The following is a 24,902-nucleotide window of genomic DNA, read 5'->3' as shown; positions in this document are numbered from 1 at the left end:
CTCAATGGTCTTCCCAAACTACGATTCGAACATCCTGGTCATTATCCCTTGGTAAGTAGCTTTTGCATTTTTCAAACCGAATGGCATCACTTTATAGTGATAATCCCTCGTAGGAGTAATGAAGGCAGTCTTCTCCTGATCACCCAACGCTAAAGGTATTTGGTGATAACCTTGGAAAGCATCCAAAAAACTCATCCGAGGATGCCCAACCGTAGCATCCACTAGCTGATCGATGCGAGGGATCGGGAACGAGTCTTTTGGGCAGGCTTTGTTCAGGTCTGTGAAGTCCACACATACTCTCCACTTTCCGCTTTTCTTTTTACTACAACAGTGTGCGCCAACCATTCTGGGTAGAAAACTTCTTTAATAGCCCCAGCCCTTTTGAGCTTGAGCACCTCTTCCTTGACGGTCTCGGCATGTTCTTTCGAAGAACGCCGAGGTGGTTGCCTGCTGGGAATAACGGCAAGATTGACGTTCAAATGATGGCAAATGAAACTTGGGTAAACCCCCGAAGCCTCATAGGGATCCCATGCAAAAACATCGATATTGTTTTTCAAAAACATCACCAATTCCATCTTCTCTTGGTGTGGTAGCTGTACCCCAACTTGAAAGAACCTTTCGGGGTCATCATTTATGAGAAATCTTTCCAAGTCTTCACACGTGGCCTCCTCTGCTGTTACCGCACCTGGCGCATCCAGAGTTGTTAATTGCTATAAGTCTTCCACAGCCGAGATCGAGGATTCTGATTCGGCTTGATGCAGCACTGCGGCCGATATGCATTGCCTTGCTACTGATTGGCTCCCAAGAATTTCTTCAATCAATCCACCCGAGGGAAATTTCACTTTAACATGTAAAGTCGAGGAGACAGCACCCAAAGCATACAGCCAAGGCCTTGCGACGATGGCCGTGTATGGAGAATATACGTCAACCACAATGAAATCTACATCGACCGTTTCCGGGCCCAACTGTATGGGCAAACGAATTTGTCCCTTTTGTATGACAGTCTTCCCTTCAAAGCTTATCAAAGACGAATCATAGGGAGTGAGATCCTCCAGCTCCAACTTAAGCCCCTTGAATAAGTCAGGGTACATAATATTCGCACCGCTACCCTGATCGACCATCACCCTCCTGACGTCATAATTCCCTATCCTCAATGTGACCACCAGGGCATTGTCATGCGGTTGAATAGTCTCAACCTTATCCTCATCAGAGAATCCCAAAATAGGCGTACTCCCTTTGATCATCTTCGGCCTCGAGCTAGACTCCTCGGCTTGGGAATGTGACACCGCCATCACCCTTATAGGACAGGAACCGGTCCTGCCAGGTGCAGCGAAGATGACATTAATCGTTCCCAAGGGCAGCCGAGATGAGTTGTTCTTCTGATTATTTGAACCCGAATGATTTCCTTGTTCGTTGGGTTGATACAGGTGCTGCTTCAATTTTTCCTCACTAACAAGCTACTCTAAATGGTTCCAAAGGGTCTGACAATTCTTGATAGTATGACCCACATCCTGATGATACTGGCAAAAGAGGTTCTGATTCTGTTTTGTAGGGTCCCCCGCCATCTTACTGGGCCACTTGAAGTAGGGTTCCTTGCGGACTTTCTCCAGCAATTGGTGCACTAGTTCTCGGAATACAGTGTTAACTACTTGAGGAGTGGCTGAACCAGATTGCCTAGAGAAATCTCTTCTTGGCTTATTGTTATGGTACCTGTCCGACCTGAAATCCCTTTTCTCCTGAGGGATAACCTTCGCCTTACCCTTACCTTGTTGTTGATCTTCCTTAACCCTTTTATACTCGTCGATGCGATCCATGAGGCGACGTGCACTCCACACGAGCTTTTTGGTAAGAGATTTCCTTAAATCGTGATCAGTTGGGAGGCCCACTTTGAAAGTGTTAATCACCACTTCGTCAAAATCACCGTCAATTTCATTAAACATTTCCCAGTATCTGTCAGAATACGCTTTCAAAGTCTCACCCTCCTCCATGGCCATGGATAACAATGAGTCCAAAGGCCGAGAGACTCTGCTGCATCTAATGAATCGAGACGCGAATACCCTAGTGAGTTCCATGAAAGAATCGACAAACCTCGGCTTTAGTCCGTTAAACCATCTCATAGCAACAGGTTTTAGGCTAGAGGGAAAGACTTTGCACATCAAGGTTTCGTTCTGAGAATGTACCGCCATCCTCTAATTAAAATGGCTCACGTGTTCAACTGGGTCTGTCCTGCCATTATAGATGGTGAAGGTGGGCTGAGTGAACCGCCGTGGGAGCCTTCCCTTCTCGATCCTGCGTGAGAAGGGTGACTTGGAGAGTTGGTGCAACGCTCGACTCATAGCATCGTTTTCCAAGCCCCTAGAGGGAAACTTCTTATGCTTACGACTTGGAAGCTCATCCTTCTCGTAAGAGAAGGTTTCGCTAGGGGGAGTCCTGGACCTTGGACTGTAACTGTTTCCCTGGGACCCCCTAGAGGAAGGATTGGACGGAGGTGAAGCCCGTCTTCGTTTGACACGGCGTAGCTTTTTCTTAAGGTGGTCAATCTCCCTCTGCATGGCCTTGGCATCATCCTCATGGGTGGCCCTGCTTCCACCACGCGAATGGCTTGCATTAGGGTGTACTGTATGCACACTTCCCTCTCGATCCCTCCGACGTTCAAAACGCTCAAAATGATCTTCGCGCTGGGACCCCTAAGACTCTGCATGATGCAAACCTAAGCCTGCCATGATGTTCTAATTTCTTCAACACTAGATCCCTATAGACGACGCCAATTGTAAGTGCACAATTTGTACCCGGTCCAATCACTAGATGGACCCAGGCCTAAAAAGTCTTATACAATGAAATTTGTAAAGTATGGGTTTGAAATCTAGGTTAAGGGATATTGGAGAGTTGATAAACAGGCTAGAATGCCGCAATCTATGCAAATAATAGATGAATATGACAAAAAAACTCTCCTCGGATGTAAGCCGAGGACCACTTGTATTGCCTTTCTTTCTCTAAGCCAAAGATTACCCCCCCCCACTTTTCATACCTCTCCTCTCCTCTTATATCCCTCTTCTTCTCTTCTTTCTCTCCCACGTGTAGCACAGATTTTCCTTTTAGATACTTGTCACATCCACCGCCTTCTTGAAGTCTTCGAATAATAGTTGGAAGGCTGAATATTACTGTTCAGAGTTCATTTCTCCATTAATGCGGCCAGGGAGGTAGATGCAGGGCCTTTAATGCGGTGGTAGCAGCTTTTTTCCTCAGATATTTCTCACACGTTCCTCCTTCTAACGAGTGCTTGGATCACGCCTTTACCCAACAGATCTTCCAGAATTCTGTCTCTAAATCCTTTAGTACGTCCCATGGCCTTTACTGGGCCCGTCCGAGGAGATACTCCTTCTCGGACAATTCCTTTGCCCTTGTAGCGCGAACTGGCATGTGGGCCTTGAAGACTCTGATTGAACAGACTTATACCAACAAACCAGGCCCAAGGCTCAAATGTACATTTAAGCATTTTTACCCTCGACAATAGCGTATTCATTATATTGTATTTATCTATTAAGATTTTTTGCATGTAAATAATTCCTTTTTTAAATAAAGTATAGTTTTACTTACAAATGAAAAGGTTTTCTCTGCCCTTTTTTTTTTCTCTCTAGCAATGTTGGAAATAAAAATACTAATTTTAACGTTTTCTTTTGTCTTTATTATAAACAAATCTGTATACTTTTGAATCATTGATTTTATAATATGAGATTTTTGTTTTTATTGTGATAATGTCTTGTTAAATAATTGGATACTATTATTCAGTGTTTACTAAAAATTAATTTGATTTGATGGGATACATTTATTTGTAATTTCAAGTATATTTTTATTAATGAAATAAGTTTTATTAAAAAAACATTAATAACTTTGGGCAAATCAATAAAAAGTAGAGTTTTACAAAATGGAGTGGGGCTTCGCAAGGCCCCAAGGTGCAGGGATGGGGTAATAAAATTTTCCTTATTATGCAAGGTGGGGTGGGGATAGAGGAAAACAAAACTATGTGAAGCGGGGTGAAGATCTCATCCTTTGATCCCGTTACTATCCCTAGCCATAACCTTGACTAACAATCTTTAATTTAATGTATCTATTTTTTAAACCTCAATTTCAACACATAAAAGGTAATATTTTATTAATTATATAAACAAAAGAAAAGTCTATAGAGGTTGGACGGTGCAAATTTGCACGCAAAGTCACGCCTTTTCAAATAAAGCCAAATGTGATGCTTTGCCATGGTTAAAGCTTTAAGGTTTTTTTTATTTATTTATTTTTATTTTAATGAGTCCGAATTTGGTAAGAATGGTATGTAAAACATGAGTTTTACCCCATCCAATAAGAGATTGCCACATCAGTATTTTATTTAAAATTCAATACATTCTACCATACTTAATAACATCTCAATAATCTTCCAATTTAGTTGGATTTATATATGGATATTAAAACTGATTAGGTGAGGTTATGCTTATTTTTAACTATATGATAAGATGATATGATATATTGGAATTGGAGGGATAAAACATAAGTTTTACGCCACATCTTTATAGATTATATATATATATATATATATATATATATATATATATATATCCGATATAATATATTTTTATAGTTTCTTTGGAATACAAATTCTACTAGTAAACTTTAATACACACACGCCTCTAAGTTGACTCTTCTATATTTTTGGATAAAGATTAATAATTTGAATCAATTATAATTTAGAATTTTTTTTTATTTTTCAAATAAATAAAAATGATAAACTTTAGAGATAAGTAGTAACTGTAATTTCTTCTTTGAACGTGAAGAGAAAAAAAAATCCTAAATTTTAGGAGTTCTCTTTTTTAATTCAAAATGAAATTTATAATTTGACATTTATGACTTTGTTTCTAAATGAAGTTACCTTTCATTAATGAGGGTATTTTTGAACTACATAAAAGTCCAGTTGAAAAAGAGAAATCATTTTATATATATATATATATAAAAGTTTAATAAAATTTGTATTAGCAATAATATCATCTGTTTTTATTTCTCTAATAAATAAGTTTTCTGTCTTGTCTCTTCTCCGGCTAATTGTAATGGGATGTGTTTGACAAAACTCATGTTATGAAATACTAGTACTCCCTCAATTCCAAATTTTTTAGCCTAATTAGAAAAACCCAATTATTTAGGTAAACATTATTAATTGTCTTATCTCTTTAAAAAAAGTTACAATTTTATAAATCACCCTTAAACAAATTTATCAAAAAATTATTTGAGAAAAAAAACGTTTCTAGTATTGGCACCAACTGCCAAGCAATTTCAAAGTTATTGTAGATTTCAAATTCTATTAGTGTACTACTCTTACAATTTGCAAACTTATATTCAAACCCAAATTCTACAGCCACCAAGCTTAATTCAAATTCAATCTTTATCTTTAAATCAAATTTTATTTTAGGTTTTTATTTTATTTTAATTAAAAAATGCTCCCACAAATAAATTAAGCGCATAAAAAGAATGTTAATAAGTTAACCGTGTTTGACTTTTCAAACCGAACATAATTTTGAGACATCTCAAAATAGAATATAGGTCAAACAGTTTGGGATGAAAGGAGCATACCTTATTACCAAAAAAGGAAATATTCTTAAGAAGGAGGGGTTGTTGACCGTGCTTACTAATCGGTCTAAACCAAGAGAGCCATGAAATCTCTCATTTCTTAGAGGTTGTTTGGTAGTGTATTTTAAACAACAATTTCTAATGTTTAAATAATATTACACGTATTTGCACACACTTTTTCGCCCACACGTATTTAAAAAAAATACAAACAACGTTACTAGAACAATATTACCAAACAGAGCCGTACTTTGGTGGGCATCACTCTTTTTTTTTTTTTTGAGAGTGTTTCAACTTATAATATCCGCTCCTGATAATAACTCTTTATCGTCAGACCAAGACATCAACCGGTTTTTGGTGTAGGCGGAGATTGAATCCCAAATCTTTTATTCAATCATTAGAGACTTTATCAATTGAACTAGCTAGAATCCACGACACTACTCTATAAATAGATAAAGCATTTTCCAATCAATTACTTTAAAGCCATGTGTATTATTTATAAATAAATCAAATAATTTATTTATTAAACAATATATCTACACTTATTTTATCAATTATCAAATGTTATGGTTGAGGAATTGTCGTATTTTTTTTTTCTTTCTAAATAATAAATAATAAAATTGCTTTGAAATGTGTGTAATGTAAAAGTAAAAGCTAGATAATTCAGTAGCAAATTAGGTATATCCAACTTTTTGTAATCTTTTGACCTATCGCTATCTGTAATTCCACCCATTGTGCACAACACAACAATAGATCCACCTACAACTTTTTAACAATAACAAAGAGTTTCTTGCTTCTTAAAAAATCTCTCAAAAAAAATAAAAAACGGTTGCTTGCTTGCACGCAAGCACAAACAACCATTCCCATTGGACCATAGCTCTTTCTGTAATTTATAGTTACTTCCAAACAAACCCTCAACCTCATAGCATTCGCTGCCATTCCATACCACCTGTATTCTCTGCCTCTGCCTCTGCCTCTGCCATCACCCATTTACTTCACACACAGACACATACCCCATAACCAAATTGCACACAAAACAAAAACAACCCAATACATTCTCTCTTTCTATTAGGATTTTTCAACGAGGAAAGTGGAAAAAAAGAAAAGAAAAAAACGATATTGATGGGAACGGAGGGTTCATCCGTGGAGATATCAGAGCCGTTGTTGGTGGAGGAGACCCAGAAGATCAGGGCCGTTGAAGACACTGAGCACCATCAAATCCCTGAATGGAAGGAGCAGATCACGATCAGAGGGCTAGCCGTGAGTGCTGTATTGGGGTCCCTTTTTTGCATAATCACCCACAAGCTCAATCTGACGGTTGGGATCATTCCGTCCCTTAATGTGGCAGCTGGGTTGCTGGGTTTCTTCTTCGTTAAGTCATGGACTAGCTTCTTGTCCAAGTTAGGTTTTCACGTTAAGCCCTTCACCAGGCAAGAGAACACCGTTATTCAGACCTGTGTTGTTGCTTGCTATGGCCTCGCATTCAGTGGTATCTATCCATTATCCAATTCAGATAGGTTCCGGTTAATGTGTGCTCACATTAACTATTTATTTTAGGAAAGTTTTTATGAAGAATTGTTAAAACATTTCATTATTTTTTCATATTATTAATGTATGCATGCCATGATCAATCGATAGTAAATCTCATATATATGTCTTTTCATGGTATGATACACGTGACTGACGGGAAATAATCTATCCGTCTAGCATTCAAAGCCGACCTCACAAATTTTTTGGGACTGAGGCTTTGTTGTAAATAAGAATAGTATAATATTTGGTTTAGATGACAAGTCAAGCTAAATTTATAACATGAAATGAGAACTGTGTTAAATATATGGGGTTTGTTTTGGGTTTGTAAAATTTGTTTGTACTAGGTTTGATTTGTGGCTTAAGAGTTTTTTGTTAGTGTGACATTTGTGAGCTGTGTTTTTTTTTTTTTTTGTGCGTACGAGGTTAGGATTGATTTGATTGCTATTTGCTAATGATTCTGTTTTTGTGTTCGTTAGATGAGGTTAAATCGTTGATGATGAATTAGTTAAAGGAAAATGTTAAAGATACTACAAAATGTTTGAAAATGGATGTGGTAATGAATGTGTTTGGTGGAGTTAAGATAACTGACATATCCCTTGTACTAAAATTTGTAGTATCCCTTGCGTCACTCAATAGTTGAATGTTTGCACTCTCGAGATGGAAAAAGTAAGGTTACTAGTAATGGAGAAGTAATAATTTTTTTTTAAAAAGGATTCTGACATTATGTCAGATGTTTTAAGTAAAAGGGTAGATTTTGCAAAAACTTGGACATAGGATGTAATTCTTAAGTTTGGTAAAGTGTGACTATGTGATTCAGCTATTAGAAAATCTATTCTAATTAAAGCTGAAATGTTGCAAGCTGTGCGTTGCACGGATCTAGCCCTCAAGAACATGCAGTTGGAAATGTTACATTCAGAATAAATATATTTTGAATACTCTATTTTCAAAGTTTGTCATTCCAAAAGAAAAGAAAAGAATTATTTTAACTTTCAATGATCACATTTGAAACATAAACTTTTATATTGCTTGGGATAAAATTTGTTGTTAGGTTTATTGATCATAAATAAAAAACATTAGCAATGTCAAAATGAACAACTGAAGGTGCAGTAATTATGTAGAAATTCTGATTAGATGAGGCATTATAGATAAATGTTATTGACATATGAAAGGGTTTTCTCCCTTCACATGCAGATCTTTATTATTATTTCCTTTTCTACTAGTTTGTGACCTGAACTGTCTCAGCATTGATGCCATTTCTATTCTTAAAATAGGATGTAGTAAATTATACTGTTTTGTGCTCATTGATTTCTTATGTTTGATTATGTTACTGAATGTCTAATTGATGACAGGGGGATTTGGTTCATATTTGCTTGCTTTGGATGAGAGAACTTATAAACTCATTGGTACTGATTATCCGGGTAACAAGGTTGAAGATGTTAAGAGCCCAGGCCTGTGGTGGATGATGGGTTTTTTGTTTATCGTCAGCTTCCTTGGCCTTTTTAGTCTTGTTCCCCTTCGTAAGGTAGCTTCTATTGTTGTAGATTGCAACATTATTGTTCTTATGTGTGCAAATTTATGCAAAATTTTAGTTACAAGTCCAATTTGGTTGTGGATGTGTTGTCCAGATAGAGTTATAGAGGGCTTGGTTCACCTGTAGATTGTAAATTTGTTTGGTTTTTCATTTTCTTTTATTTGCTCTCAAGTTAGTTTGTTAGATTGTTTAATATTAATTTGAGACCTAATAGAGTTTTGTAATACTTAATCATTACCATGCATTATTTTATAAGGAGCTGCAATTTTTGTGTTATAACACATTTTTTAATTAATACGAGCAAGTAAAAGTGTTCTCTTGCATCTGAACTCTTTTGCTTATACACTTATCAAAAAAAAAAAACTCTTTTGCTTATATTGTCTCTGCTTAACATCAAAGACTGTCTTTGCTCTCTCTCTCTCAGCTTGTTTTATCATGTCTCTTCTGTGTGTGCTTTTAGGTTATGGTCATGGATTATAAGCTTACATATCCTAGTGGCACAGCAACTGCAATGTTGATAAATAGCTTTCATACTAAGACGGGAGCTGAGCTTGCAGGGTAAGTTCTAAATATATGAAACTCTTCATTGGTTTGTAGATCTTGAAATAAGTTTTTTTTTTTTTGGTGGTAATAACACGTGCCTGGTGGGTCTTGAATCCATGATGACAGCCTCCACCTTGCTCTTACAAGAGCCATATGAGCTTGAGCTCATTGGCTGTACCTGCTGATGTAAGATGATTGGGGAAGAATTAATAAAATATTTATGTTGATAGGAAACTTAGAACAAAAACAAAGATATTAAATGAAAGATGAGAGATCTTTTTTTTTTTTTTCTTCTTCTTCTTCTTTTGAGAATACTAAATATTTTTAACACACACACGGGGAGATCTTTATATCTGAAAATATTGCAGCTTTTAGGACACTGTTAAAGAAACTTCTGATAAGATTTTAACATTATGCACTCCGACAAATGGTAGTAGTGCACCTTACCCCAAATAAAATTGGTTAGCATTGCCTAGTTCTTACCGGATCATTATAGAAATACCTTGGGCATGTGTATATGTTGCGGAGTTAACTGCACAGTGTATATTCATTTGAAAAGCATTATGGTTGCCTTATTTCTAATTGAAGATTAACATTTGACAGGAATCAAGTCCGTTGTCTTGGAAAATATTTGAGCATAAGTTTTTTTTGGAGCTGCTTTAAGTGGTTCTTCAGTGGTATTGGTGATTCTTGTGGATTTGATAATTTTCCCACCCTTGGCTTGATGCTATATAAGAACACGTAAGGTTCTTTTGCTTTCACTTTACTTTCTTAATTCTATTTTTCGCTCACTTGCAAACCCCTCACCCCTCTCCCAGCCAAAAAATGCCCTTTAAAAAATAAATCAGCTTTATTGGATGTTTTGTCCTATTAACTGGAGTATGGTGAATACAAAGGACTACTGCCTGATGTCACCAAAGCATAGGGGTGTGCACAGGATGTAGCTTAAGGTGTTTGTCATGTTTAGTAGGGATTGAACCCTGCATTTCCCTTGCCATATAGAGTGACTAATATGTAAAGCGGTACCATAATATATACGTCTTATTTTTACATTGCAATTTGCTTCTTCTAGTGTGATAATCGAGTGATGTCATGTGCCACTGGACTCTTACCAAAATTTTATCTGGTGATAAGGGGTTCATTCTTCATATCTTATAATTTAATTACCCTTGGGGCCAACAGAAGAGGAGGAAAGCAAAAAAAGAAAGTTAATATGTGTGTGCTTGAGCTTTATCTAATTGTTTATGTTTGTGTTTTTTGTAATTATGTGCATATGTATATGCCATATGCATTTGCATTTATCTGTGTGCATTGACTTCATATGGTTGAGCTGCTTAATGAGGAATGTTGTGCATATATGATGGTGTTTTATATGATTCGCTTCTTGCAGGTTCTATTTTGACTTCAGTCCAACTTATATTGGATGTGGTCTAATTTGCCCACATATAGTCAACTGCTCAGTTCTGCTTGGGGCTATCATATCATGGGGTTTCCTTTGGCCCTTCATTTCCCAACACGCTGGAGATTGGTATCCAGCTGACCTTGGCAGCAATGATTTTAAAGGTCTTTATGGATACAAGGTATGGTAAAACGCTTTTTCTTATTCCCTTTCACAATTTATGTTTGTAGTTTATAATTCATGCCTCCACACAAATTACATAATCCTAAAAGAGATTTTGACTTTTTGTGGCTTACATCTCAATCCATTGAGAAAAAAAAGGCCTGTAGGTGAAGGCATGAGGCAAGTGCCACCTGAGTGGGATGTAAACCACATAATATAGCTATTTTCTTCTCTCTCTCTCTCCAATGCTTTGGTTAAATATTATCTTCTTATGACTGCTCTAAAGTGGTTTTTCCTGCCTGTCATGTTGGTTTGCAGGTCTTTATAGCTATTTCACTTATCCTTGGAGATGGTCTTTACAATTTGGTCAAGATAATAGCCATAACCATTAAGGAAATCTGCAACAAAAGCACCAAACAGAGCAACCTTCCTGTCACTACGGAGGTTCTAGGTAAGGATATATAGGGGCACTGGAATTTTCTTTAAAGACGTGGCCCTGTCAATTTGTTTGCAATAGTCATATGTCTTAGGAATGTATATCTTTTTTCTGATTTTATATGTCAAACTTTCCTATTTCATTATATTAGTCCTGAGTTGTGTTTTAGGAGCATTTTTTTAATGGATGTTTTAAGAGCAAATTGAAATAATGGTAATTGAACACCCACCATGTTTCTTTGCAAGACAGATATGACCTTGGTTTAAGTCATGTACTAGCATAGCTAAATTATAATAAACATTTCTGTGATTCACTTGAAAATTTAAACCACTACAATTTTAATTTCTTTTCTTATGTCTTGAATTCAAAGTCTAATCCTCATATCAGCTCCTGTTTGGTACAACTTATTTTTTCCAGCTTTTTGAAAATGGTTTATTTGAAAAGGCTATACCTAGAAGAAATTGAGGTTTTATGTACTTGAAAAAGTGTGGTTTCATAACGGGAGGCCAAATGGTTGTGGGTGGATTGGTTTATTTGCTGATTTGCTTCTTTGCTGAAAGTGGGTAAAATTGCAGTTGTACTTTTAAAAATTGAAGCTTTAAATATCTATACACAAGCAAATAAGCTTAAGAAAAAGATAAATTACACACACACACACTGTAGTATATGAAACATCAATTATTGGTTGAAATTGCAAATTGGTCAGTGTACTATTGCGACACCTGTTATTGACATTTCTCCAATGTGTGCATTGATAGATGGTGAGAGTTCTAAACTACTAATGGAGCAAAAAAGAAGGGATGAGGTCTTTCTTAAAGACAGGATACCCTCCTGGGTTGCAGCCTCTGGATACGTGGGTCTGGCTGCAATATCAACAGTGACAATGCCGCTCATCTTTCCACCCCTCAAGTGGTACCTGGTTCTAGGCTCATACATCATTGCCCCTGCCCTTGCCTTTTGCAACTCTTATGGCACTGGGCTCACAGATTGGAGCTTGGCTTCAACTTACGGAAAGATTGGTCTTTTCATCTTTGCTTCATTGGTTGGAACTGATGGTGGGGTTGTAGCTGGCTTAGCAGCTTGTGGGGTTATGATGACCATTGTCGCCACTGCAGCGGATCTCATGCAAGATTTCAAGACTGGTTACCTCACTCTATCTTCAGCTAAGTCAATGTTTGTGAGCCAGCTTGTTGGAACAGCCATGGGTTGTATCATTGCCCCCCTCACATTCTGGTTGTTTTGGACTGCTTTTGATATTGGGTCACCTGATGGTCCTTACAAAGCACCATATGCTGTAATATTCAGGGAAATGGCCATCCTAGGTGTACAGGGCTTCTCTGAGCTCCCAAAGCATTGCTTGGCCATATGTTGTGTGTTTTTTGTTGCAGCTCTGGTTATAAACCTCCTGAGGGATGTGACTCCCCCAAAGGTCTCCCAATATATTCCAATTCCAATGGCTATGGCAGTCCCCTTCTATATTGGAGCTTACTTTGCTATAGACATGTTTGTTGGGACAGTAATATTGTATATATGGGAACGAATTAATCGGAAGGATGCCGAGGACTATGCGGGGGCTGTTGCTTCGGGTCTTATATGTGGTGATGGCATCTGGACTATTCCATCAGCAATCCTCTCTATTCTCAGAATCAATCCACCCATCTGTATGTACTTTGGGCCTTCTTCGAGTAGCTGAGCAGAATGACCTTATATTGTCTTTGTCTATCACATGTACCTTGAGCTGGAATATTTGTTGGATTGTGTAAATATCTCTCATGTTTTTTGAGAAGCAAATATCTCTCATGTAATTATCATTGGAATCTTTTCTTTCCTACTCAAGCATGGGTTTGAATATATATATATATATATATATATATATATATATATATATATATATATATATATATATATCTCTCTCTCTCTCTTCTGTCTCTCTACAAGAACAAAATCATCTCAAGCTACTGCAAATCATTCTGGCCCAGAAATATTGTGACTTCCATGTCTTTTTCGGTTAACATTGATATTCATCTCGTTGTGTTGCATCATGTATTATTCAAACAAATTTATTCTGAAAACTCTTTGTCTGGAAAAATTATGGGACATGAAAAAAAACTAGATAATATTTAAAATGGATGGCAGTCTGTTACTATATGGTCCATGAAGTAGAATGGTCGTATTTATTTATTGAATATTTCACCGGCTTTAACTTTTTTATTCAGGGAAATAATTATAATATGATGCTCTATATATATATATGTGTGTGTATTTCTCAACAAAAAAAAAAATTAAATAAAACTTTGCAGTTTAAAACCCTTTTTTCCTTAAACCCTAAAACACTTTGTACAAAACTCTTGGCTGATGCAAATTCTTTCTTCTCTAGATCCCAAAGCACTTTATACAAGACTCTTGGCTAATAGTCGATAACTTTTAGTAATAAAATTGATAGTAATTTTTATTTATTTATTTATTGATAAACTAGTAATTTTTATCTTTAGTAGTAAAACCGATAGTAATTTTAAGATACATTGGACACTTTGGACCACTTGTAATACACTCAAACTAATCACAATTCGCCATATGGTGAGTTGTAGTACAAAATTGTGCAAAAATGTGTGTCCCTAGCATTTCCCATATACTATATAGTAAAATTATAAAATAGTTTTGTTTGCATAATGTGTATGACGTAGGTCTATCCTCTGTGGGAAGGTGATTTTATATCAGAAAAAAAGAGATATGGCCATTACCAAAACACGAGAAACTTGCTATTAGAAATGATTGAACCACAGTTGTTGATAGTGGAAGCTTAACTTAAACGGCTTTAATTCCCAAATTGCTGTGTAACAGGTTAGCCTCTTACGTAAGCTATTGTCTTTAATTTTTTTTAAAAGCCTAACCAAACAAAAATGTGTACAGGTGGAGTCTAAAAAGCATTCAAGCTTGTATTAGAATTGCATATATGCTGCTTTTGTAAAAGCTTAATGTGAGGAATTTTGGGGGTACTTGGTTTTTAATTCTTTTGTCACATAATAATAACATCATTAAGCACCATAGTTTGTTCTAACAGTTCTCTTTAATCAATTGAGAGCATTTTTAAATTAATAAAAAATTGATTCATCATTGGTTTTGACTTACTAATTCGGTTAACTTTGTTGCCAAGGGTTCTAATTGGACCCACATAAGTTATAATACGCGTATTGGTGGGTCCCATTTTTTATAAATATCTTTTTCGTAATCTATACTATGTCTATGGGAGTTTTAGATTCATTTATCCTTATCTTCATATTCTTTTATTTATATAATAATAATTCGGTTCCAAATGGTTTGATGACTATTATAAACATAATGGTTGTGGAGAGTATTTTAGAAGGCCTAAGCTATCATGATGCATGATTCATAACCCTCTCCTCCTCCAAATCTTCCTTTATTTATAAAAACACACAATTTTTCATACATAGGTTTGTTATGATTCATGCATGATAAAAGTTATGTTATGATTCGTGCATGATAAAAGTTATATGATAGTGATGAAGTTATTTAAAAAGGATATCGATCCAATAATAATTTGTCACTTTAATAAGTTGTGAAAAAAATTATACTCCTTAGTCCTTACATTGATATTCTTCCTTTAAGAAAGTTTTATGTTTTTATTTATTTATTTATTAAGAGTTAGCAATATTTAGTTTCCTAAATAAGTTGTGAAAATAATTATACCCCTCACATTGGTCTTCTTTCTTTTCATTTCATAAAGTTTTAAATTTTTTTATTAAGAGTTAACATTATCTAATGTCCTTAATATTATACACCTAACATTGGTCTTCTTTCTTTTCATAAAGTTTTAAGGGTTTTTATTTATTTATTATAAATTAAGAGTTATCATTATCTAGTCTATTTTATAAGGGGAACTAAGGTTCTAACACTTCACCCCATGTATGAACTCAAACTCTCTTTTAAGTGAGATTCAACACGTGAAATTTTTAACGTTTTAAATGAAAGGTAAAGTGGAGATAAGGTTTGAATTCAGGACTATTTATTCTTAAAACTTAACGATTAGAAAATGATTCTCTAAAAAAATATGAAAAAAATAATTCTTAAAAAATGATGAATTTAATCATTTAACTATATTACATCTCTAACATGAAATGAAGTTAAAATACATGTTTATTTCTACTCATGGTGGAAGTATTTTTTTGTTTAAAAGAAGTAAAGGGAAAGGGAATATGTGATATGTTCTCAAGATTGCATTAAGATGAATACTAAATTTAGATTTAGTGTTTACAACCCACATGGATGCTGATCTATACCAAAATAAATGTCTTATTAATCAGCATATATACACATAAAGAAGTGGTGATCATAAAAGATGCCTTCACAATAGCCTCACACTTCTAAGAACCATTTTGCGCATGAATTTCTTCATCTTGAAGATTTCTGAGCAATGATTTGGAATTCTTTTCTGATAAAGAGAAATATGGAAGTCTTTTTTTTCTTTCATTTGGGAGGAAAGTGACTGAGTGCACTGGATCAGGATGTACATAATTTGAAACATAAAGACAAAGTAACAGGAAGAGGTAGATAAAAAGTCTCAACATTCAATGTTTTTCACATTCCATTTTTTTCTAATAAGTTTCTATTTTAAAACTGTCACAAAATTTAGATTCTCTATATGAAAAGGAAAAAAAAAAAAATCTAATTCTCTCAAACACTGATAAAAATTGTGCAAATCAAGCACATGGGAGGACTGAGACTTTTTGGATTATAAGCTCCATAGAATCTTTTTTCTTTCTGAATTTTGACGATTGGAGGTGTCTAAATCAAAACCATTGAGTGGGTTTCCCGAAATTATCGCAATGAATTCGACTATAGACTCTAATGAACAATAACGTGTTGTGAGGGAGATTAATAATATTTATTTTTTTTGCTTATTAAAGTGTAAGTCTCTTAATTATAAATTATTGGTTGGAAACTTGGTTGTGAAAATTGAGAACCGATTCGTTAAGAATATATATATATATATATATATATATATATATATATATATATATATATATATATATAAGAATCTAAGAACTGAAATAAAAAAACAAAATAAAATTTAAAGCAAAAGAAAAAGATGGCTCAAATAGATAGGGGAAGATGTGACATAAGGAAGGATAATGGTGAGGTCCATCCTATCAAATGGAGCCATTCGGTTAGAGATTCTGGCTTTATTGGAGCTCAGCAAATTGGTGGTTGTGGTTATTATTGAATGTGGTGGAGCTAGAGAGCTACCCTTTTATTTTTTTTTCCAATTATTTTTCGTTCTTCTAATCTCAATAGTAATGTCCATTTCTTCGAAAATGTCGTACAAATTTTGATAGAGAGACATGCACAAGCACATAGGAATATAGGGCAGTTTGTAGCCATGTAAAAGCTTCATTGCTTCCTTTTTACTTCAAAACTCACATGTTCAAAAAATCTACTATCACAAAAAAAAAAAGAAAAAAAAAGAAAGCACAACTCTTGCCACAATTATTTACGAGTCAGATTGTGAGTGATAAAAAAAAAATGATAGGTTTATATAAAAGTAACAAACAACTAATCACAGTCTGATATATAGAAATTGTAAGTGTACAATTGTACTCGGACCCAAAAACGAATGTTGGGCTCAGGCTCAATGAGCCTTATACAATATAATTTGTAGAGTATGGATTTGAAATTTAGGTTCGGGATGTTGGAGGTTTGATTAGCAAGCTAGAATGTTACAATTTGCGCAAATGATGAACGAATATGACAAATAGATCTCCTCGGACGTAAGCCGATGACGATTTGTATAAATACTCTATTTCTAGGCCAAAGTTTACAATTCTTAGTTCTCTTTTTAGTTTAAGAGCCGATCCCCATCTCTTTCCTCTCTCGTCTCCTCATGTACTTCTTCCTCTTCACTGTTCATCCACGTGTCATACAAATCTTTCTCTTAGATACTTGTCCCATCCACCACCTTCTTGAAGTCTTTAAATAATAGCAGGAAGGTTCAATTCTATTGTTCAGAGGTCATTTCCCCATTAATGCGGCCAGGGAGGTAGATGTAGAGTCTTTAATGTGGAGGTAGCAGCCTTTTCCTTAGATATTTCTATCACATCCTTGCATCTAAAGGGTGCTTGGATCACCCTCTTACCCATCAGTTTTTTCAGAATTCTGCCTTTAACCTTCTTGACGAGTCTCGGGGTCATTGCCGGGCCAGTCCGAGGAGACATTCCTCCTCGGACAACTCTTCGGACCTTTATGGTGCATACTGACTTGTGGGCCTGGAGGCTTTAACCAAAAACAAATTGATACCTGTCAATAAAGCCCAAAACCCAAATGTTTATTCGGGAATTTTTACCCCCACAGGAATAGTTGTGGTAAAAGTTATATTTTTTTATGTGATATTAAAATTACTAATCATACTAAGAAATCGTAGTTGCATTTGCTGGGTCCACTTTTTTTTTTTTTTTTTTTTCTTAAATAGAAATTTTACCAATAATAATTTATCCATATGAAAACACTTGAAAACATTTTCATTCTGGTCTGTTAGAAGTAATTAGCACCTGGTATGTTGCTGCCTAGTTAGTCATCAAATAATAATTTTTGTGCTCAACTAAGTTTTATATTCAGAGGTATGTTTCACAATGCTCACTCACAAGTCACTTCATGTTTTTTTTTTTTTAAAAAAAAAAATTTATGAACCTCACAAGTCACGACTTGCAACACTTTCGGTGGACACGTTTAAACCTAATCAAAGGAATAATGCAATTTGTCAAAACTTTTTGTATGCATTTTCATCTATTGTCACGTTTGTAGGTTAGAATAATAAAATTTTAGAAAGAAGTTAAGACAAGATAAAATAGAGAAAGAACATACACAAGTAACATAATTTAGGTTTAAGGGCTTACATCTCTAGTTCCTAGTTTCAAACAACTACATTTTACCATTGAGATATGTGTATCATTATAAATCTATTGACGGGATATAGAGGAGACTAACTAGACTAATACTAGAATTGCAATACTTGTAGTATGGTTAGGATTACTTGTAGAGTTATTTTGATGATTATTACAATAGACTTAGGTATTGACTAAGAGAGAAAGACTTGACATTCAGGTGAGTTTTCCAATAGTGTGGTACGCAATCAGCTTAGTCTGCATTGTCAAAACGAGTTTGAAATAAATAAAAAGTTCGCAATAGATATAATAGAATAGCCATAGGTTAATCCTAGATTAATTCAAGGATTATAATACTTGTATAGTTAGGATTATTTGTACGTTTAAGACCATAATACTACAACGGACTTAGGCTCTCCTAACTTGGATAACCTAGGCTTTGACTATATTTATAACATTTTTTGGGATATAAATTTAAAAGTCTAGGTAGGTAGAGTAGAACTTATATGAATGAAGTTGTGTCAAAATGGCTTTATTTGGGTAAAAAAAGTCTAAACGCTCAAATCAAATTGAAAGCTTTTATGTGCATGTGATGAAGAAAAGTGCCAAAACGCCAAAAAAATTAAGACAAAGAAAGAATGCATGAAAGAAATATATTGCAGCAGCGAATAAAGCATTCATGGTTGATTACTATTATAAAACTTGGCAGTGTTAGGCCAATTGACAATCGTCAAAGTCTAATCCATTTTCATCAATCGAGGAAAGAATTGAGTTTTCCTCCGAAAAGGTGTTGAATATTGGGGTTAGGTTTTACTTTATACTAGACTTGATTAGTAGTTAACTTTTATTTTTCTTTTTTTATTATTGCTAAAGGGAAATTGCTGGCCGACTTGAATCGACTGTAAAAAGGAGTGAGGAGAGAGATGGACCCGTTTAACCTTTTAGGTATGGATCTCTCTCTCTCTCTCTCTCTCTCTCTCTCTCTCTCTCTCTCTCTCTCTCTCTCTCTCTCTCTCTCTCTCTATATATATATATATATATAGGTTTGGGCTCCAATCACCAACATAAAGATGGCAGTTTTCCGTCATGTATAATGGACATAACTTACTTGGTTGGTTGGATTGCACATGACAATGACTAAGTTTATCTCTTTATTGGTGTTTAGAGCCCAATGATCTCTCTCTCTCTCTCTCTCTCTCTCTATTTCTCTCTCTCTATATATATATATATATATATAAACTTGATATTAATTGTGTCGGTATGTAAATAATTTTATAAAATATCAAATTAATATTTGTGGTTTATTAATAATATAAATAATCCATTCTATAGTAATAATTATATAGGTTGATAAATCTAATTTTTATAAGTTTGTAAACAAAAATTATTTTATATGAATTATCCAAATAATGAAATAATATAGTTTCAACTATAATTTAATTATTAATTATAAATACAACTATATATAGTCGAAATTAATTCCTAAAATATTATGACACATAATGAGTATTTTTTAAAAAACGACACATAATGAGTATTCTACGTGAGTTATATTGATACTTTCTTATTAACATGTTTAAAATTATTTATAGTGTACACGTGAATCGCATGGGACATCAGCTAATTCTATTCAAAAGAACATGATCAAATAAGGGGCCTAACAAGATCAATATACGAGGCTTTAAGCAAGTATTTGCACCAGAAAGTTGATTAGGAAATTGTTCGAAGTTTATCCATTTTAATTCCGTAGGATTTGATTGGCATTTACCAGAATTTGTTTGGTTGTTGAGGCTTTAAAAAAATTCCATCATATACTCTCTACTGCTCACTCAAATGGGTTAACAAATCAACTTTTAAAAAAGATAGGAGTTGGGAACTTGAATGATTAAGACAAACACAAATCAAAGCTTATCTCTTATGGAAATAAGTCATACAAAACCCCATATAAAAGCAAAGATCTTTTTCCCATTCAAGTTTTGAATTCATGTGATATTGGGTAAGATATTTCAACAGCTAGCTTTCAAAGAGGGGCCTCCCTTGTCTCCCTGGTGGGGAGCAAATGTGACTGGCAAAACAATCACCAACACACACATAGCCAATCCCACAATTATTATGATCACACACAACAAAGGAATTGGTCTTCTCTACATCAAAGCAGAAAGCTAAAAACTTAATTAAAAAGGAAAAAAAAAAAAGACATGCTCTCTTATTTTCTGTGATCTGTAGAAACCTCTAAAGTTTCTAAGTAATCAAGTTGGGAGTATCATTAAAGAAATTAAAGGTAAAAACAATTAAAGGAAATATAAAAGGATCCTCACAATGTGACCAACAATTGCATGGAGAATTCATGCAATGTAAATTAATTGACTAGTTTGGGTGTCTTTCGATCTTGAATGCATGCAATAACACCATATAAGTGTCTTTGTCACTCACTGATTTTCTCCAAAAATATATCAATTAATCTTTACCCTTTATTTTAGATGTAATTCCTCAATAGTGAAAAGGGTACACGATAATCATACCCACCTTCAAACTTTCGAATTTTTAAAAATAAAGCAACTTTCGACCAATTTTCAACTCATCCATTCTAATAAATTGGTTCAAGGCCTGCTAGACCATACAACAACTTGTCTCATACACTACAATTCAAGTAATATAACCTTTGAATTCACCATTTACGGGCAGCGGTGGCTATAGGATTTTTTTTTTTTTTTTCCGAGTTCGTTAAGAAAATTAAATTAAACAAAATTTAATAAAAAGAAAAATTGATTATATCAAGTTATTGAAAAAAAAAATCAAACGAAAATATATGTCATTTTATTATTTCCTTCTACAAATTTTTATATTTTGAAATCATTATGAATTTTTATTATCTATTGTCAATGTGGGTAGGTGTAACCATTTTATTTTTTTAAGTTTATATAACATTTTTTATTTTTATGTAATTGTCATTATCTATTTGTTATTGTTTTTATAAAAATATTTTAATCTGAATGGCAAAACTCAACCCAACATGCATTGTATTAATTATTGACCCAAAGAGCCACACTCATTTATTCATATATAATTAATACACTATGTGTCTACTTAACCAATCAAAGTGTAAATAATCACTAATTTTATAACAAAATGTTATTATAACATAATAACAATACACACATATTTAACAAATCATCTATATTTCCTAATTATTAAATTATATAACGTTAATACTTATACTGTACGTACATATTCACACAAATAACATTATAACAAAATTAAATAAATAACACACACAACAAATATCAGACACTCATATTTACACAAATAATATATGTGATTTATGTCGATTGGTTGGTTTTGAGATGGACTAATTTTTGTTATTATCTAGTTTTGAACTGGACTGATCTATTCCATAGTGTGCAAGATTTAAGTCAAGGTGTACAAAAATATTTTTAAAGGTAAATTAAACTAATAAAATAATATTTTATGCATACAAATTTTTTTTTTATCAAGTAATGAACCCCCTGAAGCATTAGTAATGTTGCACTTGTTTATGGGTCTTATAAGAAGGAAACAAGACAAAAGGGTACAAGATAAATATATTTAGCAAGGTGTTCCTTTTATTATTATTTTTTTACTCCTACATTAAACAAATGATTCAACAATCTCTAACTTTAAAACCTTACAACCATATATAATTGGATAAACTCTCTACATCTCTCTCTCTCTCTCAAACTATATAAACAAAAACAAACAAACAAAAACAAAAACACTTGAGTCCAAAAAAAATATGACATATCATGCTCAATTGTTAGAAAACGAGGAATAAAAATGGATTGTTCGGTTACATCAAGGAAGAAAGTAGATCCACGAAATAAAGCTATAATGTGATATAAAGATTAAAAAGTGTAGCCTAAGAATCAATACTAACTCTTTTTTCTTTTCTTTTTTTCTGAGAAGAAAGTTATCAATACTAAATGATCACACAATGTGGAAATGAATACGGAAATTCTTCTTCAAAAACTGAGATACTTTGTAATTGAAATATATTATCTAATCAATCAATAAATATACATCTGTATGTATACATTATGTTGATTTTTATTTAGAAGATAATAAGCAACAAATGTTAAACAAATATATTATATCTAAAACTAATTTTTAAGTAATGATACATAAGAAAGAAGCACATATTTAGAGTATAAAGTAAATATCATAATTGTAAAATTTTCAAAGATATTCTCAAATTTTCTGTACATACATAATATATCCCTAAAATAATACAGATCAATTTGCTACAGTCCTTCAAATGTCCACAATAAAATTTTTAGATCCCTTTTTTCTGATTTTAATACTCAGAAGCATTTTAAAATAGCATATAGAATCCATTTTCGAGCTTATTTTTCATCTTAAAACAATATAATTTTTAACTATATAATTTATTTTTTGAAAATAAAATTGTATTTTTTTTTTATAGTAGAAAAGTTAGAGAAAATTTTATTTGTTGGCATCTTATTCTTATGCCGGGCTTCTCTGTTGAAATAATTAATGTATGGTTGGAAGAGATACTTTGATTTTTTTTTTCTACAACTGTGATGATAAATATAATTACATTCTTACACAATAATTAATTGATGAAAATTAGCTTATTCAAACAAACGCTAATAAATTTTATTTTGAATTTTAGAACCTGGACGATTCATTGAAGTATCCTGCTGTGACTCACAAGTATCCGAATTAAAGATTTTAACATCATAATTAATGGACACATTTCCAACCCACTTGAAGTATCCTATCAAGTTAAGGACCACTTCTTCTCAAAAAATAAAATAAAAAAAATAAAAAATAAGGACCATTAATTAAGTAATTATCTTCTACGCCCATTCTACATAACAGACAAAAGAGAAACTTTCTTGTTTTAGGAATATATCTTAGATTAGAGGGCTTATGAGATGTTGAAATAGTACAGAATATAAGAATAAACCGGATAAACAACCAAACAAAAAAAAGACATGGTGGGGGGATTATAAAATTCACGATGATGAGTACAAATCTTACATCAATATAATTTAAAGGTTTTGATTAACAGGTACCCTTAGAGCATTTATTAATGAATTATTTAAAAAAAATTAATATTATTTTTATAAATATAAAAAGTGGTAAAAAAATGAGTTTTTTTCTTTTTTTACCATAAAAAATTTCTAAAAATATATCATAAATTAATTTCTTTAAGACCCACATGTGAACTTTTTTTAATTTAAAAGAGGAGTATTAGGGATACAACTATTTTTTGCAATATTTCCTTAATTTGCTAGTGTGACAAGTTATAATTAAAGTAATATCATTTTACCTAAATTCACTATTAACCGATATTTTTACAATTTAGTTCTTGTATTGATATCAAAATAATTTTTCCATAAAAGGTAGAGACCAAATGATGAAAGGTGAGTATTAAACAACAATAGTATGCAAAGGACTGTATTCGTTCATAAAAATAGACTTAACAACGGTGGCTAAAAAACCAAAGAGGGTTCTTGAATTTGAAGGTATATATTGTGAACAAGATTGTCACGTCGTTTTCTAGTTCAATTATTCCTACACGAATTTTTTTTTATAATTATAATTATGATTAATTGGTTAGTGTTAATTAGTGGCCTATATTCTGCCGCTATACCGGTTGGTATACTGGCTACGAATGCAACCTTATTTATAGGTCTATGTGTGTTCTTATCATGAAATTATGCTGGCTAAAGTGTTTATTAGTTTAAATGTTATAAATCACACAAATTGATGCACCTATCTCAGCAATTAATTATTCTGTTAGTGTTAGAGTTAGGTTTATATTTATTAGAGTTTTTTTTTTTTTTTTTAAGAGTTTCAACCTATGACGTCCGCTCTTAATGGTAGACTTTTTATCATCATCAGACTAAGATACCAATTGGTTTTTGGTATAGGCGGAAATTGAATCATAAATCTCTTATTCAACCATAAAAAATTTTACCAGTGGAGCTAATTGAAATCCACATTTAGAGTTTTTATATGAGAACACTAATAAAATCATGCAATATTTTCACCACTACTAAGGGATTATCTCATAATCGGTCAAAGTAAAATAAACAATAAAATTATATTAGAATCTACCTCAACTCAATACAAGGATGTACTAAAAAATATTGTGAAATTTTGTTACGTACTTACACTTTCTCAATTTATTAATACATTATAGTATGATATAATCTATGGGACATTAAGACATTGAAAATCGTTTTCAAGCATAATTGAAAATGGGTTACCCTCTAAAGAATTTGGGCATCTTTGTCATTGGAGAAATTTATGGGGCTTCTTGTCACTTTCTTGAGCTGTTATTGGCACCATTAAATACGGGTTTAATTGTTTTGACAAGTGTATTATAATCTCTCTCTCTCTCTAGACACAGCCACACATACTCTCATTTCCCCAGAAAATGCGTTTGTCTTGTTTTATTCAATTTTAAATTTGACCACTACTAAAATTTAAAAAGAAAAAAAAAATTCAACATAGACTTTTTTTTTATTAAAAAAATATTATAGTTCTTTATATATATATATATATTTAGTTTCTAATTAAATTCAACCATAATTACATTGGCTAATGCAAGTCTACAACAACCCAAAAGATATTATTTTTTCCCTTACAAAAATTAAATTCAACTAATTTAATTTTTCTCATATTAGAAGGGAGGAAAATAAATTAACTTATAATTTGGCTAGGCATATTCTATAAATATCCTAAATCTCTTAGTGTGGATGAAAGATGTTCCATTATAATTCTAATGTG

At 33.1% G+C, this 24,902-nt stretch overlaps 1 protein-coding gene across 1 annotated transcript; it reads left to right on the top strand.

Moving 5' to 3' along the window:
* The first annotated feature begins 6,529 nt into the window (after nt 1–6,529).
* Nucleotides 6,530–13,044, top strand: LOC142616514 (putative metal-nicotianamine transporter YSL6). The gene is made up of 7 exons (XM_075789352.1): nt 6,530–7,096; nt 8,487–8,659; nt 9,129–9,226; nt 9,815–9,952; nt 10,602–10,791; nt 11,091–11,223; nt 11,967–13,044. Exons 1-7 carry the CDS (start codon nt 6,730–6,732, stop codon nt 12,899–12,901), a joined length of 2,034 nt encoding a protein of 677 aa, XP_075645467.1. The 5' UTR covers nt 6,530–6,729; the 3' UTR covers nt 12,902–13,044.
* The last annotated feature ends 11,858 nt before the right edge of the window (nt 13,045–24,902 follow it).

This window comes from Castanea sativa, chromosome 1 (genome assembly GCF_040712315.1).
Source record: "Castanea sativa cultivar Marrone di Chiusa Pesio chromosome 1, ASM4071231v1".
NCBI classification, from domain to species: Eukaryota; Viridiplantae; Streptophyta; class Magnoliopsida; order Fagales; family Fagaceae; genus Castanea; species Castanea sativa.
Note: the sequence above shows the minus strand (reverse complement) of the source record. Positions and strands in the feature narration are given on the sequence as shown.

Coding starts and splice junctions, on each gene's coding strand:
- LOC142616514 (XM_075789352.1), top strand. CDS start 6,730: ATGGGAACGGAGGGTTCATCCGTGGAGATATCAGAGCCGTTGTTGGTG. Junction 9,227..9,814: donor ACGGGAGCTGAGCTTGCAGG/GTAAGTTCTAAA, acceptor AACATTTGACAG/GAATCAAGTCCGTTGTCTTG. Junction 10,792..11,090: donor AAGGTCTTTATGGATACAAG/GTATGGTAAAAC, acceptor GTTGGTTTGCAG/GTCTTTATAGCTATTTCACT.